We start from the raw sequence: 16,267 nt of genomic DNA on the forward strand, positions 1-16,267 counted from the left end.
ACTTTGCTAACAAAATGGATCCTAAATGTAATATGTCTTTTCATTTCACTTAACATTATACATTTTCTCATGATAGTAAATGTTTTTAAATAAAGCATTTCAATGACATTCCATCATGATGATCATCTTTGTATCCAAAACTCTGTTCAAGCGTTCAAAAATTTTATCAAGTTTTATATCAGTTGTTCAGTTAACTTCAGTTGCTTAGTCATGTCTGACTCTTTGCGACCCCATGAATCACAGCACGCCAGGCCTCCCTGTCCATCACCAACTCCCAGAGTTCACTCAGACTCACGTCCATCGAGTCAGTGATGCCATCCAACCATCTCATCCTCTGTCATCCCCTTCTCCTCCTGCCCCCAATCCCTCCCAGCATCAGAGTCTTTTCCAATGAGTCAACACTTCTCATGAGATGGCCAAAGTACTGGAGTTTCAGCTTTAGCATCATTCCTTCCAAAGAAATCCCAGGGCTGATCTCCTTCAGAATGGACTGGTTGGATCTCCTTGCAGTCCAAGGGACTCTCAAGAGTCTTCTCCAACACCACAGTTCAAAAGCATCAATTCTTCGGCGCTCAGCTTTCTTCACAGTCCAACTCTCACATCCATACGTGACCACTGGAAATGCCATAGCCTTGACTAGACAGACCTTTGTTGGCAAAGTAATGTCTCTGCTTTTAAATATGCTATCTAGGTTGTTCATAACTTTCCTTCCAAGGAGTAAGCGTCTTTTAATTTCATGGGTGCAGTCACCATCTGCAGTATTATGCTACTATTTTAAATTAATTGATAAAATTTTAGCATTATGTTTTTATGCTCTGCAACAGGTTCTATAAAATGGGATTTATCTTTTTCCAAAATTTGAAAAAACTCACTTTTTCTAACTATGTGCATTAAGAGTCATTTGGGAGGTGATGAACTATTTAGATTTTCTACTTACATTAAATCAATTTAGGTAATTTTTTCCAGAAAAGTACATATTTTATTGGTGGTGGAAAGTCCTTCTCAACCAGGGAAGATTGTTGCTGAATATCATAGTTTTCCATATTCTTCAAGATTATTTAAATGGGAAGGTATGAGAAGACAAATCAGGTACTTATAGCTCGCTGCAATCATATACAAGAACCTCTCCATCAGCTTATAAAACTCAATGTCTAAAATACCATATGATACCACTTACATGTGGAATCTAAAATAGGACACAAAATGAACTTTTCTATGAAACAGATGCAGACTCACAGACATAGAGAATAGACTTTGCCAAGGAAGAGGGGGCAAAAGGGGATGGATAGGTTAGGAGTCTGTGATTACTAGAAGCTTTCTATATATAAACTATCCATTGATGTATAGAATGGATAAACAGCAAGGTCCTGTTTTATAACACAGAGAACTATATTCAGTATCCTGTAATAAATAATAATGGAGAAGAAGATGAAAATATAAATGCTGTTGTTCAGTTGCTAAGTCATGTCCAACTCTTTTCAACCCTATGGACTGCAGCACGCCAAGCGATGCTGTCCTTCACCATCTCCCATCCTGGAGTTTGTTCAAACTCATATCCATTGAGTCAGTGATGCCATCCAGCCATCTTATCCTGTCATATATGTACAACTGAATCACTCTGATGACTAACAACATTACAATACAACATTTACAATACAACACAACATTACAATACAATACAACATTTACAATACAACATTACAATTTGATTTACAATACAACATTGTAAATCAACTATACTTCAGTAAAATAATTTTTTAAAAAACTCAACGTCTGCCTGAAAGTGTAACAACAACAATAATACATTTGTTAAATATTTACTCTGCTCCAGATAAAATGCTAAGTGCTTTAGGTATATACTCTAATCTAATCCTTAGTACAACCCCACAGCAAGTAGGTATTATTATTCCCATTTAAGAGATGAGGAAATGGAATGTTGGAGAAGTAATTTATCCAATCTCTAGGTTGTGGCCCTGGTCTAGTACTCAAGTCTGAATGACTCCAAGTCATTTCCTTAATCATTTTGCAATACGTCTCCCATTATGAGCCATTTTTCCCTACTGTTCCTTTTGATATGTTTATATATATTAATTATTTCTCTCACTTATTGCAGATGAAAGAATCTAACTGAAAAAGAAGGAAAAAGAATTTGACACTATTAGATATAAAAGGCTTTACCACCATGTAAGAGGGATAGGTGTAGAAAATTCCAGACTTTCCCCAAAATTGAAAATGTCATACATTTCTACAGCATTGTCTTGCCACAATGGAATTCTAAGTGCAAAGCTTCTTCTATGGTACATTAAATGATATAGCAATGATATTATCACTCAACTTGACATCTTATAGCCAAGAGATTTGCAGAAGCATGAATTTCTCAGTGTGTGGGTCATTTAAAACATTAATTATCTACAATTTTTAAAGCAAAATCAAAATACCTATTATGAGAATGGCCAAACTAGTATCACAACAATCAAATAGTCAGGGGTGGAATTATAGTAGCCACAAGTCAGTGACTAAAATAATTAGAGAATAAGCATTCAGTTAGATCAATTCTTAGCACAAATAAAAGAAAGTATCACTACCATTTAGCATCGCTTGCATTAACAAAATCCAATTTGGAAAGTAAAACTGTAATTCATTGAGAAGATGCTTTGGCATGAACAACAGGGAGGCAAGAAAGCCATTTGCTCATTTAGATCAATTGGAGCATACTAGTTCCCTAATATGATCTGTCAGTGCCCAGTGCAATGAATCCCCTGCAATAATGAAGTAAGCCTAAGAAAAGTCCACTTTTGTATAGGAACAAATGATCTTTTTAAGGAAAAGTAAGAAAATTGAAACATTTGAATCACCCAACAAGTAAAATACAAACGAAACAAAAACGCAGTGAATGGTTGCCCACTCCCTGAGTCCCAGACTAAAAACAGCCCTGATGTCCCATATGACCAATGAGAAATACAGAAAAGGGAGTATACCAACAAGTTGCCTCCCACCACACACCTCAACAATTAATCTATGAAGCTCACTTTTGCTTCATATCTTCAAAAAGAAAATCCTATAATGTACACAATGTTTTCTTAAGACAACAGGGTCTGCTTGGGTGGTACTATTTTATTCTATGTCCAATGTTTCCCCAACTTTCACATAAATATCTGCAAAAGATGCTAGCTATTTTTAATTCACTAAAAACTGGTTTTATTTAAAAGTAGAAGTGTGGTGGCACAGATAGTTTACCAATTTATATAAATACATTCTGGCTATCCAGAAAAACATCTATGTCTGCTTTATTGACTACACCAAAGTCTTTGACTGTGTGGATCACAGCAAACTGTGGAGAATTCTTCAAGAGATGGGAATACCAGACCACATTACCTGCCTCCTGACAAATCTGTATGCAGGTCAAGAAGTAACAGTTAGAACTGGACATGGAACAACAGACTGGTTCAAAACTGGGGAAGGAGTACATCAAGGCTGTATATTGTCATCCTGCTTATTTAACTTATATGCAGAGTACATCATGTGAAATGCCTGGCTGGATGAAGCACAAGCTGGAATCAAGATTGCCAGGAGAAATATCAATAATCTCAGATATGCAGAAGACAGCATCCTTATGGCAGAAAGGGAAGAAGAACTAAAGAGCCTCTTGATGAAAGTGAAAGAGGAGAGTGAAAAGGTTGGCTTAAAACTCAACATTCAGAAAACTAAGATCATGGCATCCAGTCCCATCACTTCACGGCAAATAGACGGAGAAACAATGGAAACAGTGACAGATTTTATTTTCTTGGGCTCCAAAATCACTGCAGATGGTGACTGCAGCCATGAAATTAAAAGACGCTTACTCCTTGGAAGAAAAGCTATGACCAAACTAGACAGCATATTAAAAAGCAGAGATATTACTTGGCCAACAAAGGTCCATCTAGTCAAGACTATAGTTTTTCCAGTGGTCATGTATGGATGTGAGAGTTGGACTGTGAAGAAAGCTGAGCGCAGAAGAATTGATGCTTTTGAACTGTGGTGTTGAAGAAGACTCCTGAGAGTCCCTTGGACTGCAAGGAGATCCAACCAGTCCATCCTAAAGGAGATTAGTCCTGGATGTTCATTGGAAGGACTGATGTTGAAGCTGAAACTCCAATACTTTGGCCACCTGATGTGGAGAGCTGACTAATCTGAAAAGACCCTGATGCTGGGAAAGATTGAGGGCAGGAGAAGGGGACAACAGAGGATGAGATGGTTGGATGCCATCACCGACACAATGAACATGGGTTTGGGTGGACTCCAGAAGTTGGTGATGGACAGGGAGGCCTGGCATGCTGCAGTTCATGGGGTCGCAAAGAGCCAGACATGATTGAGCAACTGAACTATCATTAACCACCTAAGCATCCATGCTATTTCTGTAACCAATTACTAAACTCTAGAGATTATAAAATCCTTATTATCAAAACAACATAAAGACTTTGGATATTCAAAATAAAATCAATGCTTACAGCAGGGCTTTTCAGTAGGTCTAGTGAAGGGAAATTTTCTAGAAGCCACTGATTCCTGCCAACTTCCATTTGCTTTAATATCTCCATGACTGAGCGACTTCACTTTCATGCATTAGAGAAGGAAATGGCAACCCATTCCAGTGTTCTTGCCTGGAGAATCCCAGGGACAGTGGAGCCTGGTGGGCTGCCGTCTATGGGGTTGCACGGAGTCAGACACAACTGAAGCAACTTAGCAGCAGCAGCAGCAGCAGCAGCATTCTCTGTGAGGTTCTGTTTTACCATGACCAGTCATAAAACCCAAAGAAAACATTTTGAATTGATGGTGTTAATTTATTCAACTGCTTCTTTTATGGGCAACTCTACCTCATACAGCAGCAAGAAATCATTCATACATACCCTGGACCTGAATTAACAGGTATGATCTGTAAGAAAGCCATTCTATATTATTATAATGAAAGGAAATTATTATAATTTCAACTCTAAACACTCTTGTTTCTAACAAATGCTCTTTAACGATAGTTGATGAGCCTCTCAAGTAACATTAGGTGTTAATAGAGCTAATATACAACAAGAAGGAAATATCCTATGATGAGCGTGAAAGTCCTTGATGTACCTCAAATTTGTTGGTAAATTATTCAAATGAGAAAAATATCAGAGAGAACAAAAGCTAGTTCAAGTAATAACTATTGAAAGAGTAACATATGAATCAATGTCTGGCCAGAATTCTATCTCAATGGAAACAAGCTTTTTAGTGATGTGAATCATCCCCTTGATATTCAGTATGAAGTCCAAAGAAGCTCAACTTGTTTTATTTATTCAGGCAAAGAACAAGTAAATTCACAATTAACTGTTTGCTTGAATCTTATTTAAAAGTTTTGAAGTCATGGATGAGGTTTTAACGTTTTAAATGTTCCTAGTTAATTTTATGCTTGGTATGAAACCGGCTGTAATTTTCACAGGATATTAACCATAATTACTTCTGCAGCATATCAGCACTCAGTCATTTCTCTGCCTCTCGGGTCTAGAGGAATCTTGGTTGGTTCTGTAGAATTAGTCATCCCTCTGAATACTACCTGAAACTGCGTGATCTAATCCCCAAGAGTCAGAGGAGAAGCTATCCAGATATCAAAGGCACTTTAGTTGTCAAGGGGCTATGCTTAGTGGGATCTCTGATGAGCTCAAAATCTGTAGACAAGTCAGAATGGATACAACGAAAGTATAACAAATACCTGATCTGCTATTCAGGTTCACATGGGGGAAGATAGACTCGAGGGAGAAGTCAAGGCAGGTAATGCCACATTCTGGGCAGCCAAGGTAAATGTATTAAATTGCCTAGTGAATTCTGCCATATTGGCAAGGAGGTAGTGGAGAGTTTCTAGTTAATGAAATAAGCATTAGATCACCTGGAGGAATCTTTCTGGAAGCTAATTAATTTTTAAAGATTAAGCCAAGGTTACTAACAATGTTTATCAAGAAAATCAAAAAGAAGAACCACAGACTTACTCCTTGGACTTTTAGAATGATCACTCTTGAAAATTCTACCTCTCTCTATCTCAGTCAGTGTAACTTCCCACTCAGAATTTCTTTCCACCTCATTTCAATAGGAATTCAATAAACATGTCCAAATTACAAATGAATATGTAACCCCTGGAAGGAACATGATTGATTTAATTTTTAAATCACCACAGGTACAAATAGTCTTACTTTCAGTTTAATATTGAGGGAAGCCTCACAAATATTCCCTACTCATCAACTCAAAAGTTAATATGTTGAAATTGACTACTCATGTGTACAAAAGAACTGAGTAGGGAATATGTTCAGGGAATTTATAATCATCTCTATAAACTCACCCCTTTGGCATATAAATTAAGAATATGAGTCCACAAATAAGCCTTCTGAAACAATATAACTACCAATTCATTTCTCAGAACTCAAGTATCTTAGTCTTAAAATGGTTAATGATAAGATTCCATGCTCCATGAAACTTCAATTGCTAATGACATTTTCAAACAGTAAATGGCATGCAGTGTATCTGATAACAAGCTGTTGCTTTTTTTAATTTGTTGCATCCTATTAAAAACAAGTGTGAAGAACACAGCAATCACCCCTTAATAGTTTACTGAAACATAAACAAATAATGACTCCAGAAGCAATATACCCAAAGCCCAAGTCAAAACAACTAAACCATGAAATCACTTCAACCCAAAGAAGCATTGAAGGATTTCTAAGGCCAGTCCTTTTTCTCCAAAAAATGGTCAGGACCTTTCTTTTCTTAATCTTTTTTTTTTTTTTCAGTCAAACTAGCAGGAAATAATTATGCCAGTGACTATAAAAAATCTGGACTTATTATTAATACTAATATTTTTTAACCTGGAACTATTAAAATCCTTTAGCATATGTTCTAACCTAAAATCTGTTACTTTATACTTCTTGGCCTGACCTCTGTGTATGTGCTCCCTTACTCAGGCCAGTAAGAGCAGTTAACTAGGTCTATAACCTTGTTCTCCTAGTTTTGATCCCCTCCACATCTTTCATCAGTTGAGTGATTCAGAACATTGCTCTGGTAAAGTATTAACAGGATCAATTTTGCAGAGAGTTCAGGACAAATTCAAAACTAGTTTCAAATACTGTCTTTGCCACTAACCAAAATATGTGCCCTAGAGCAAGTTAATTTTTTTGTACCTGTCTCTTTATCTTTAAAATGGGGTAATCTTGACCTACCTTGGAGGAGGCTGAGACTTAGGTGAGGTGACAGCATTTCCTGCGGTTGGACACACAGTAGGCACTCAACATATATTTGTTGAAATTTCTCATCGATAATTACTTTTTGTTGTTGTTTAGTTACTAAGTTGTGTCTAACTTTTGTGACTCCATGAACTGTAGCCCACCAGGCTTCTCTGTCCATGGAATTCTCCAGGCAAGAATACTGGAGTGGGTTGCTGTTTCCTTCTCCAGGGGATCTTCCCAACCCAGAGATCGAACCCACATCTCCTGCATTGGCAGGCAGATTCTTTACCACTGAACCACCAGGAAAGTCCAATTACTTTTTTAGTGCTTGATATATATCAGGCTCCATGATGAGTGCTGGGGGTAAAACTATGAGAACAACCTAAACATTCCCACCCTGAAGAAGCTGATATTCAAATAGGAAATACAGAATAAAAGCAAATTAAGAAAATAATCACAAATAACAATGTGTTGTGATGGAAACAAAAAGGCTGAGATCAAGAATACAGAGAATAAAGGAAATGGAGAAAACCAAAAAAGACTTTTCCAAAGAACTGGCCTTTAACAACAGAAAGATGATAAGGACCAAGCTGTGCAAATAGGAGAAAGGATGTTCAAGGCAGAGAAAATAGCAAGTGAAAAAGATCTGAGAAAGGTAAGAGCGCAGAGGTCAAAAGAAAGTTCAACATAAGCAGAGCACAGAGCTGAGGGAGTCAGTGGAGCGGGCAGCGCTTTAGAGAGCACAGTAAGGAGCTTGAAAAGGAGTTCTGCCATCCTATTAACATGTCATTTGCCAGGTCTCAGCAGGGGGCCATGTGCTAGCTCAGGTCAGCCTCCCAAGTACAGAAGTAACCCCCACATGTCACCAGGTGTTCAAGAGACCATTTCACTTTTCTAAAGCTTATGTGTAATTTTTTTTAAAAAAAGTCTGGTTCAACACATGCATACATACATACATACAGGGGCTACACAAGCATTCAGACAATAACAACAGGGCTTCCGGGGTGACAGTGATGGGCTGTAACTGGGTAGTAGTTACAGGTGTTCCCTTTTCTCAACCATTCATACACTTTCTGTATGTCCTACACAGCATTTAAAAATAAAACTATTCTAGGGTGAAAAAAGATGGTTAAGTCTCAAAAACATAAAATGAAAAACATCAGTTGCAAAAGGGCACAGTCAGTGTGATACAACTGGAGTTAATTGTAAGAACACAAAGAGCAATGCTACATGTTGTTTATGGTTATATACATATACATTAAACGTATGAAAACTGGAAAAAAGAGCCTGGAAATTGGGCCATCAGAGTAATAAGCCAGATGTTCCAACTGATGAGGTAACACTCCTGCAGGACAACCAGCAATTCTGCTGACAGACAAAACCGTCACTAAACACTGAGGATAGAAATAAATAGGGGGTGGGAAGAACTGGCTCTATGAAGGCTGGTGCTCTCTGGTCAATGATTCAAGCTTCCTCACTTGGTCTTGGGTGCTCAAACACCACTCCTCACTTGGTCTTGGGTGCTCAAACACCACTCCTCACTGTGGGTCTGTCTCCCTGTGTGCCATGATGAAAGATCGGAAATCTTTCAAAGAATTTTGTTCCTGTTGGTGTAAACACTCCATCTAACCACAATGTGGCTGCAGGAAAACAAGGTCCCATCCTCCTCTGTTTGGGCCCCTGAGACCTGCCCTCTCTCTGCCCTTCACACACACATGTGCACACACACTTTAGCCCATAGCCTTTAGTCTACCTCTGTGACATTTCCTCATTCCCCTCCCCGCTTTAGTCTGCACCTGTGAAAGTTCTTTGTCTTGCCTCTGTCCCCCTAGTTCTTTCACAGTAGACTCGGTGAAACTTTTAGTAGAAGCTGAGTCATCCAAAAAGTCGTGCCCCTTCCTTCAAAGAAAGAAAAGAGCTTAATGTCAAACCTTTTCAGAGAAGAAAAAAAATGAGGCGCTGACACTTTCATTTTAAAGGAATCTGAACACTCCTGTCCTGCAGTAAGCCTCTTGAGAGCACCTTCATTACCAGTCAGCACACAGCCTGCTGGAGCAACTACAGGGACATGATAAAATGTGGATAAAATAGCCGGCAGCGACACTGGAAAGAAGTAGACATATTCAGTAAGTATTTTTTGGAATTGAAACGACTTGCTGCTGAATTTGACAAAGGAAAACAGCAATGAGGTGAATTATGATGCCATTTCCTATCACAGAAAATTAAGGAAAGTAAGACTTTCAAGAAAAGTCTAATGTTTCATGCTAGACATGTTAAGGTTTTGACATACTTGGTGGAGATGTCAAGGAAACAGTTGAATATCTGAGGGTAGAGCTCCAAAAGAGGCCCATCCTGGTGATAATGATTTGGGGGTTGAAAATATAAAGATGTTTAAAGGCCCAGGAACAGATGAGTCACCTAAGAAGAGGTAAAGTAGGGGATAGGCCCAAGGCCTGAGGAACACCGTGGGTGGAGGTCAGGTCCCCTGGTAGATCAGCTAATAAAGAATCCACCTTCAAAGCAGGAGACTCCAGTTCAATCCTTGGGTTGGGAAGACCCCCGGCAAAGAGACAGGCTACCTACTCCAGTATTCTTGGGCTTCCCTGGTGGCTCAGATGGTAAAGAATCTGCCTGCCATGCAGGAGACCTGGGTTCAATCCCTGGGTTGGGAAGATCCCCTGGAGGAAGGCATGGCAACCCACTCCAGTATTCTTCCCTGGAGAATCCCCATGGACATATGAGCCTGGCAGGCTACAGTCCATGGGGTCGCAAAGAGTCGGACACGACTGCACAACTAAGCACAGCGCCACACATGCTAAAATCACAAAGGCCTAGACAATCATGTGTGTTATTCCCATCATTTGGACAAAACTAAGGAGTCTGACATTTAAAACCCCAAATTTTTGTTGTTTTCATCATAAAAACACTCATCACTTTTTTTCATTAAAAGGTTTTTATTTGAGGAGTTCTATTTTAAATATAAGAAATATAAAGTTATGTTAGCTTTACAAATAATTTATTTTTGATCAATACATGAAATGTTATACACTGTAAGTAGAAATACAGCAAATATTGTTTTTAGAAAAATCAAATATAATTTTAATATCACATATTAATAGATTTCCAAGTTCAATCTCAAAAATACATCTTAAAGTGTAAGATATGATTTTTATAAAAGAGAAAAAAAATTTCTTTTCAAAAAAATAGAATATTTTACCTGTATATAGTCAATGCTGTATGCATGGCACAAACAGTTCAAAATATAAAATGTTTACTTAAAACTAGCCTTCAGAATTTTTTTATTTTTTTCTATAGCTTGAAAATATTTATGACTGTACATAAGTGTCATGGAGACGTAATGCCTCCAATGAAATAAAGATGTCATATTCAACTTTTGCTTGCCCTTCTAGCAGATAATAACCGTGAGTCATTTCTTGGAACTAGGTTTTCAGGTAACAGGTAGGGACAGGCTGTGCCACTGGTACACTTCACAATCTTAGAAACATTTTATAATCATGATAAATTACTCTGATAGCGCTTTCAACCTGTGTCAAGAAGATAATAAAAGTGCATTTTACACAGAGCACTAATACTTGGGACTGTGAGTTGAATAGCAGCTTCTATCTCTTTACTCACCCACAGCTTGAGTAAAATACTCACCTGCCCTTGTAATCTATTCCTTCCTCCAAAATCACAGCATACTATTAGTATTCATATTTTTCAGCTGTATCACAGAGTGGAAGGGTAATCATATGATCGTTCTTTTACATCTTTGGTGGATAACTGTGCTCTATTAGAAGAACCATTATTTTGAAAACACCATTTGCAGATGAAATTCATTTTGCTACTATGCTAGGGAGGCAATAACTGAAGGAAACAGGAAGGCTCTCTCTGGACTTGATGGAGGTCTAGCAACAACAACGAGCTAAATAAAGTGTGCCTCACTTGGAAAATGTCTACTTGTTAAAGGTGTGGGGGAATATTGCAAATTAAATATTATTTGGAAAAATTATCTCTATTTAGCTAAATATCTGTCACATTAGACTATTGGCTATAACAGCTTCAAAAAGAGGTTGACTGATTAAATCTTTTATAATTGAATTCTTAAAGAGTTTCACATGGTATAATTATATAACTGTATTTCTGAAACATCACAGAAACCCAAAATGTACTCATTTGTAATCATCAGAATGTGTAAACCTGGTCAGACCCAAGCTATGCTCAAGAACCCAAAGTTCAAACATCCTTTGATTTTTCTACACGGGGGGGGGGGGGGGGGGGGCCGGAAATGGAGTGAGCTCTTAGTGGCCACTGAAAGGTGCTGTTTTGTGTGAAAGGAAAACAAGAATAAAATAAATAAAACAAGAATCAAAATTTTAAAAAGAATTAAACAATCATCCATCACTATGAAAAAAAAGTTCTTTGAGAAAAAACAACAGAATTCTGAAAATGTTTAGTGGTTCCCAGAAACACGGCACAGTTTAAAAAATGCCTGTGTCATTATAACAGTAGAAGGGTAGCCCCATCTTGTAGACTGTGAGACCTGAAAACCTGTTTTTTTTATGCACTGGGAATTTTACCAAAGGTACAAAAAGTGATATATTTTCAAGTAAGAGAACAAAATGACATAAAGAAACTGACCTTGTTATCAGTTTAGAGTAGAAGTGAGAGAGAACATTTCAAGGCATAAACCTATTACTAAGAAAGCACCTGTGCCCAGCTAAGACCCTTAATGATAAATGCTCATGTAATGTTAACAAGCAAGTTACAGTTGCAATTGTACATGATTGTCAGTACCTTACACATCAAAATTCTAGAGAAATCATGGTAAGGACAACCACTTTGTAAATACGGGATTCCATAAATCATGGGGAATTTGCACCAAGTGTCAGCATTCATCCATATGCAAAAGGGAAAGAGAACCAGACAGCATCAATAATAAACAATGCCTCATCATTTCAGATCTAACATCTAGTGCCAAAAAATTTGTTTTGTTTAAACTGAAATATTTCTGTGAACCTCCTAAGTCATCCAATAACTTTCCTATCCTAAAAAATATCAGCTCTTTTATAGTATGTTCTTCTACAAGAAATGGTATTAACAATTAACAGGTACGTGGGAACCTCCAAAAGAAATTCACTAAACAAGTAGCAACAAATTACTACAGCCTGAGCTGGATCCTATTTCCAAATGATGGGCAAGGGCAGTAAGACAATCCACTTCCTATAAACTATTTTTGTTCCATGTTAATGACAAACAGTTTCTGTGAAGGTTTCAGATCAATGAGACAAAGAATATCAAGCTTCAAAGAATTAAATGTATGTGAAAAAGAGTGTGGAAGGCAGTAAAACTGAAGTCGCACCAGAAAGCAAGTTATCTAAGCATTAACCCAGCATGAAAAGGGAACTACTTCTGATTTCCTAGAATATACCTCACACAGGTTATTATTTCCGATTACTATGGCAGTATGCAGCATTTTCCATCTAACACTTTAGAAAAATGCTTGGTCACACCATGCTCTGCCTTATTAAATGATCTATGTTGAAACCATTCATTTCTATTTCCCTTACATCTATAAAATGTCAAGTAACAGTGATAAGACAGTCATTTACCCTCAATTTTCTCAATAATGTAAGGTTTTAGAAAGAGTGCATTAGAACTCCAAAGTAATAGAACATATTTTTCTCAACTTTCCCTTCCTCCTGCATTTTCACTTGGGGGAAATCTATTCTGATAGCATCTCCTTAAAAGTTCAGGAGGCTTAAAAGTTTTGCTCTTTAACCACCCCCAAAAATGTCCTCAAACACAGCTATTTTCTGAGTAAACATCTTTCAAAAGAAAAGTTCTACAAAGACTATAAAAAACTTTCTCTGGAATACTATAAAGGGTAACATAAGAGTAGATATGAGTGGAAAAGAAATAATGTAAGAACTGCTAAAAAAAAATTAAATATTAGTGTTTTCTAAACTATCTTCCTCTTTTTCACCTTCTTCTACACATGCAAACACATATACAACACAATAGATTTCAACAAGTTTAAGAATCAAGAAAGCAATTACAAAGAAGCAAAAAATAAAAGTTAATCAATCCTTGTTTTAATAAAGACAGAAAGTAGGCCATAGACTTTAACAGGCTGTAGGAATCTTCCTCCCCTTACTCAGCAGGTTTAAAAAAATATATATGTTACTAGACATCTAGTAGGCATGATTCACATTTCATGTTCTGAACCCATCCTGTTAAAACTAGTATAACAAAATGAAGACTCTATGAGGCAAACTATACTGCAATCCCAGTTTTTACTGCATTAAGATCTTGCAAAAGAATTACAAAGCTATTGCAATCAACTTTTATGTGAAAAACAAAACACGGCTGTCAATGGGAAACAAAATTATCTATCTAGAAATACTCTCTAAAACTAACTTTTAAAAAGCTTTTGAATGAATATTAAAATTGGTTACATTTGAGGTAATTTATCTTAAGCATACTCCATATACAACTGCATTTAAAAAGTGCCCAAAAATCAAGACTATATTTCAAAAGAATGTATTCATACACGTAAAACCAAGCCAGAGTCCATAACAGTGTCTGAAGGCAGATCTTACTTTTTTCTTAAGGAACAATGGTTCATTCTTCCAGAGTCGATCATTTGCATCATAATCATTCTTGTTTGGCATCACCAATGACTCTCCAAACATCAAAGACAAATTCATCTGGGAACGCAAAGTCTCCAAGAGTTTCATCAAGTGCCACAGCAAATTCATCTGGATTACCTTTGTCCTTTCCAGCTTCGAACATTGTAGTAGCTATCAAAAATAATTTTAAAAAATATTAATGATACATGAAACAGCATCAGAGGACTGAGAAAAAGGGCAACAAGAAAAGCATTTTCTAAAAGTTACACAAATACATATATACATACTTCTAGCACAAAATAAGATGCTATCATCACATATCAAGTTAGCAAAGATGTTTTAAACCATCTATCTTCTGCACCCAGGTTTGCAGCTGCTGCCCCGACCTCTCCTCTGTCTTGAAGTCCATCAGGTAGGAACTTCTAGTGTCCCTGTGGGTGGAGCAAGAGTTCCTAAAAGAAAACCCTGTGGCTAACCCAGACAGGAAACCCAGAGTACACCCTTCCCCACTTCCCCATAGTCACTAGCTCGTTCTGTCCCCTCTGCCAGTCCCCCACCCACAACTATAAAAAAAGACAAAGAATAACAGTTTGTAATGGAGCAATCAAGCTGGAGAGAAGGGGGGTTAATCTGTTTACTCATGGAATTGAAGTAGCTCTTTTTGAGTCCATTTCCAGTTTGGGTTAGAAAGTGAAGATGGTGCCCTGGTTCTGTTTTTCTAATGAGTTGCCTGGACATATTTTAAGTCTGGGAAACCAGCATCTTCAGGAGTAAACATTCCCATAAGACCTGCACCACCTGGTGGGGACCCCATAAGACCGCTGGCTTTTTGTAATTCCTCTAAAGCACTAGCTACCAGAAGAGACAGTGTGGATGCGATTTGGGACTTGGGTGAAAATCTGCTGGGTAAAGGGAAATACCAAAGCCCAGCCTCTTTTTTTCCCCCAGGTTAATGTTTATACATGTATGCTGCTAAGTCACTTCAGTCGTGTCCGACTCTGTGCAACCCCATAGACGGCAGCCCACTAGGCTCCTCTGTCCCTGGGATTCTCCAGGCAAGAACACTGGAGTGGGTTGCCATTTCCTTCTCCATTATATATGTGTGTGTGTGTGTGTGTGTGTGTGTGTGTGTGTATAGTTGTTCCGGATCTTTATTGCTACACACAGACTTTCTCTAGTTGTGTAAGCAGGGGCTACTCTTCACTGTGGTGTGCAGGCTTCTCATTGCAGTGGCTTCTCTTGTTATGGAGCACAGGCTCTAGGCACACAGGTTTCAGTAGTGCAGCATGCAGGCTCAGTAGCTACGGCTCATGGGCTTAGTTGCTCCATGGCATGTGGAATCTTTCCAGACCGGAGATCACACTCATGTCCCTAGCATTGGCAGGCAGATTCTTATCCGCTGTACCACCAGGGCAGTCCTCAGGTTAAGGTTAAACAAACCAAAGGTTGTATGATTTCTATAAATGAGCCAAGAGGTTGGTCCTTCCAATGAAAATCCACTAGATCTCTTAAGGACATTTAAGAACTGTTTCTCATCTCAAACGTTTCAGTACTAACACGGGTAGGCTGGGGGAAGGGAAGAGATGTGGCCCATACAGGAGCACCATAATCAGAGCAGAAGTTGGATGTGGATGGGGTGACCTGGGGCAGGGGTCAAAGTCCTAATTAAGTAAGAAGGGCTTCCTCTTGGCTGGACAGCCTGGTATAGGGTGGAGTCCAGGTGTGGAAGGGGGTAATGGGGGAGGGGAGAGGAAGACAGCAGCCACAATGATGAGAGATTGTTTATATACATGGGCACGGATCACATAACCATATAAACACTGAATAATGGGAACCAAGTTTTGTCACTGTCAGAGAAAGAGTAACAGGAAAAAAGGAGAAAACTAGAATGAACCCTGCTAAATTAGAATTGTAGAGATCAGTAAAATACGTATTTTTAGAGAGAGATGAAAAACTATAGAGGTAAAGACATGAACACACACATTTCCCAATCCACTGGGAGGGTCTGGGAGAAGCGACATCCCAATAGCAATGAGCAGACAAAACACCCAGATCTTGGTTGTTAAATATCATTCTCCACTAAAAAGAATCAGAGTTCCTCAGAGAAATGGCTGATTCCAGGGCTGGAGTAGGCAAAGTACAATATGAACCAAGAATGTCTCCTCCAGAAACTAATGTCTCCCAAAAAATGGTGGGAACATGTGAAAAGACACAGAAATCAGAATGGAAGAATTCCCATTGACCCAACGAGGGACAATCTGAGCATTAGAATTAGTGATGGTCATAGATTATAATCCTACTGAACAAAACAGGAAACCAAGAATCCGTAATGAAATGATTGGTTGATTGACAAATAGATGGATGAAAGTTTGGTTGGTTGATTCACAAGGAACAGGATGTTTACATAGCTTCAAAATATAT

At 38.1% G+C, this 16,267-nt stretch overlaps 1 protein-coding gene across 4 annotated transcripts in view; it reads right to left on the reverse strand.

Annotated features, from left to right (window-relative positions):
- Positions 1 to 13,287: 13,287 nt before the first annotated feature.
- The window catches only part of GIPC2 (GIPC PDZ domain containing family member 2), a 99,048-nt gene continuing 96,068 nt past the window's right edge, over positions 13,288 to 16,267 (reverse strand). For all 4 annotated transcript variants that reach the window (XM_045166118.1, XM_045166120.1, XM_045166121.1 and 1 more), the window contains one exon: positions 13,288 to 14,017. In XM_045166118.1, coding sequence (XP_045022053.1) covers positions 13,872 to 14,017 — 146 coding nt within the window. In that variant the 3' untranslated portion in view covers positions 13,288 to 13,871. The remainder of the gene's footprint in view (positions 14,018 to 16,267) is intronic.

This window comes from Bubalus bubalis, chromosome 6 (assembly GCF_019923935.1).
Source record: "Bubalus bubalis isolate 160015118507 breed Murrah chromosome 6, NDDB_SH_1, whole genome shotgun sequence".
NCBI lineage: Eukaryota > Metazoa > Chordata > Mammalia > Artiodactyla > Bovidae > Bubalus > Bubalus bubalis.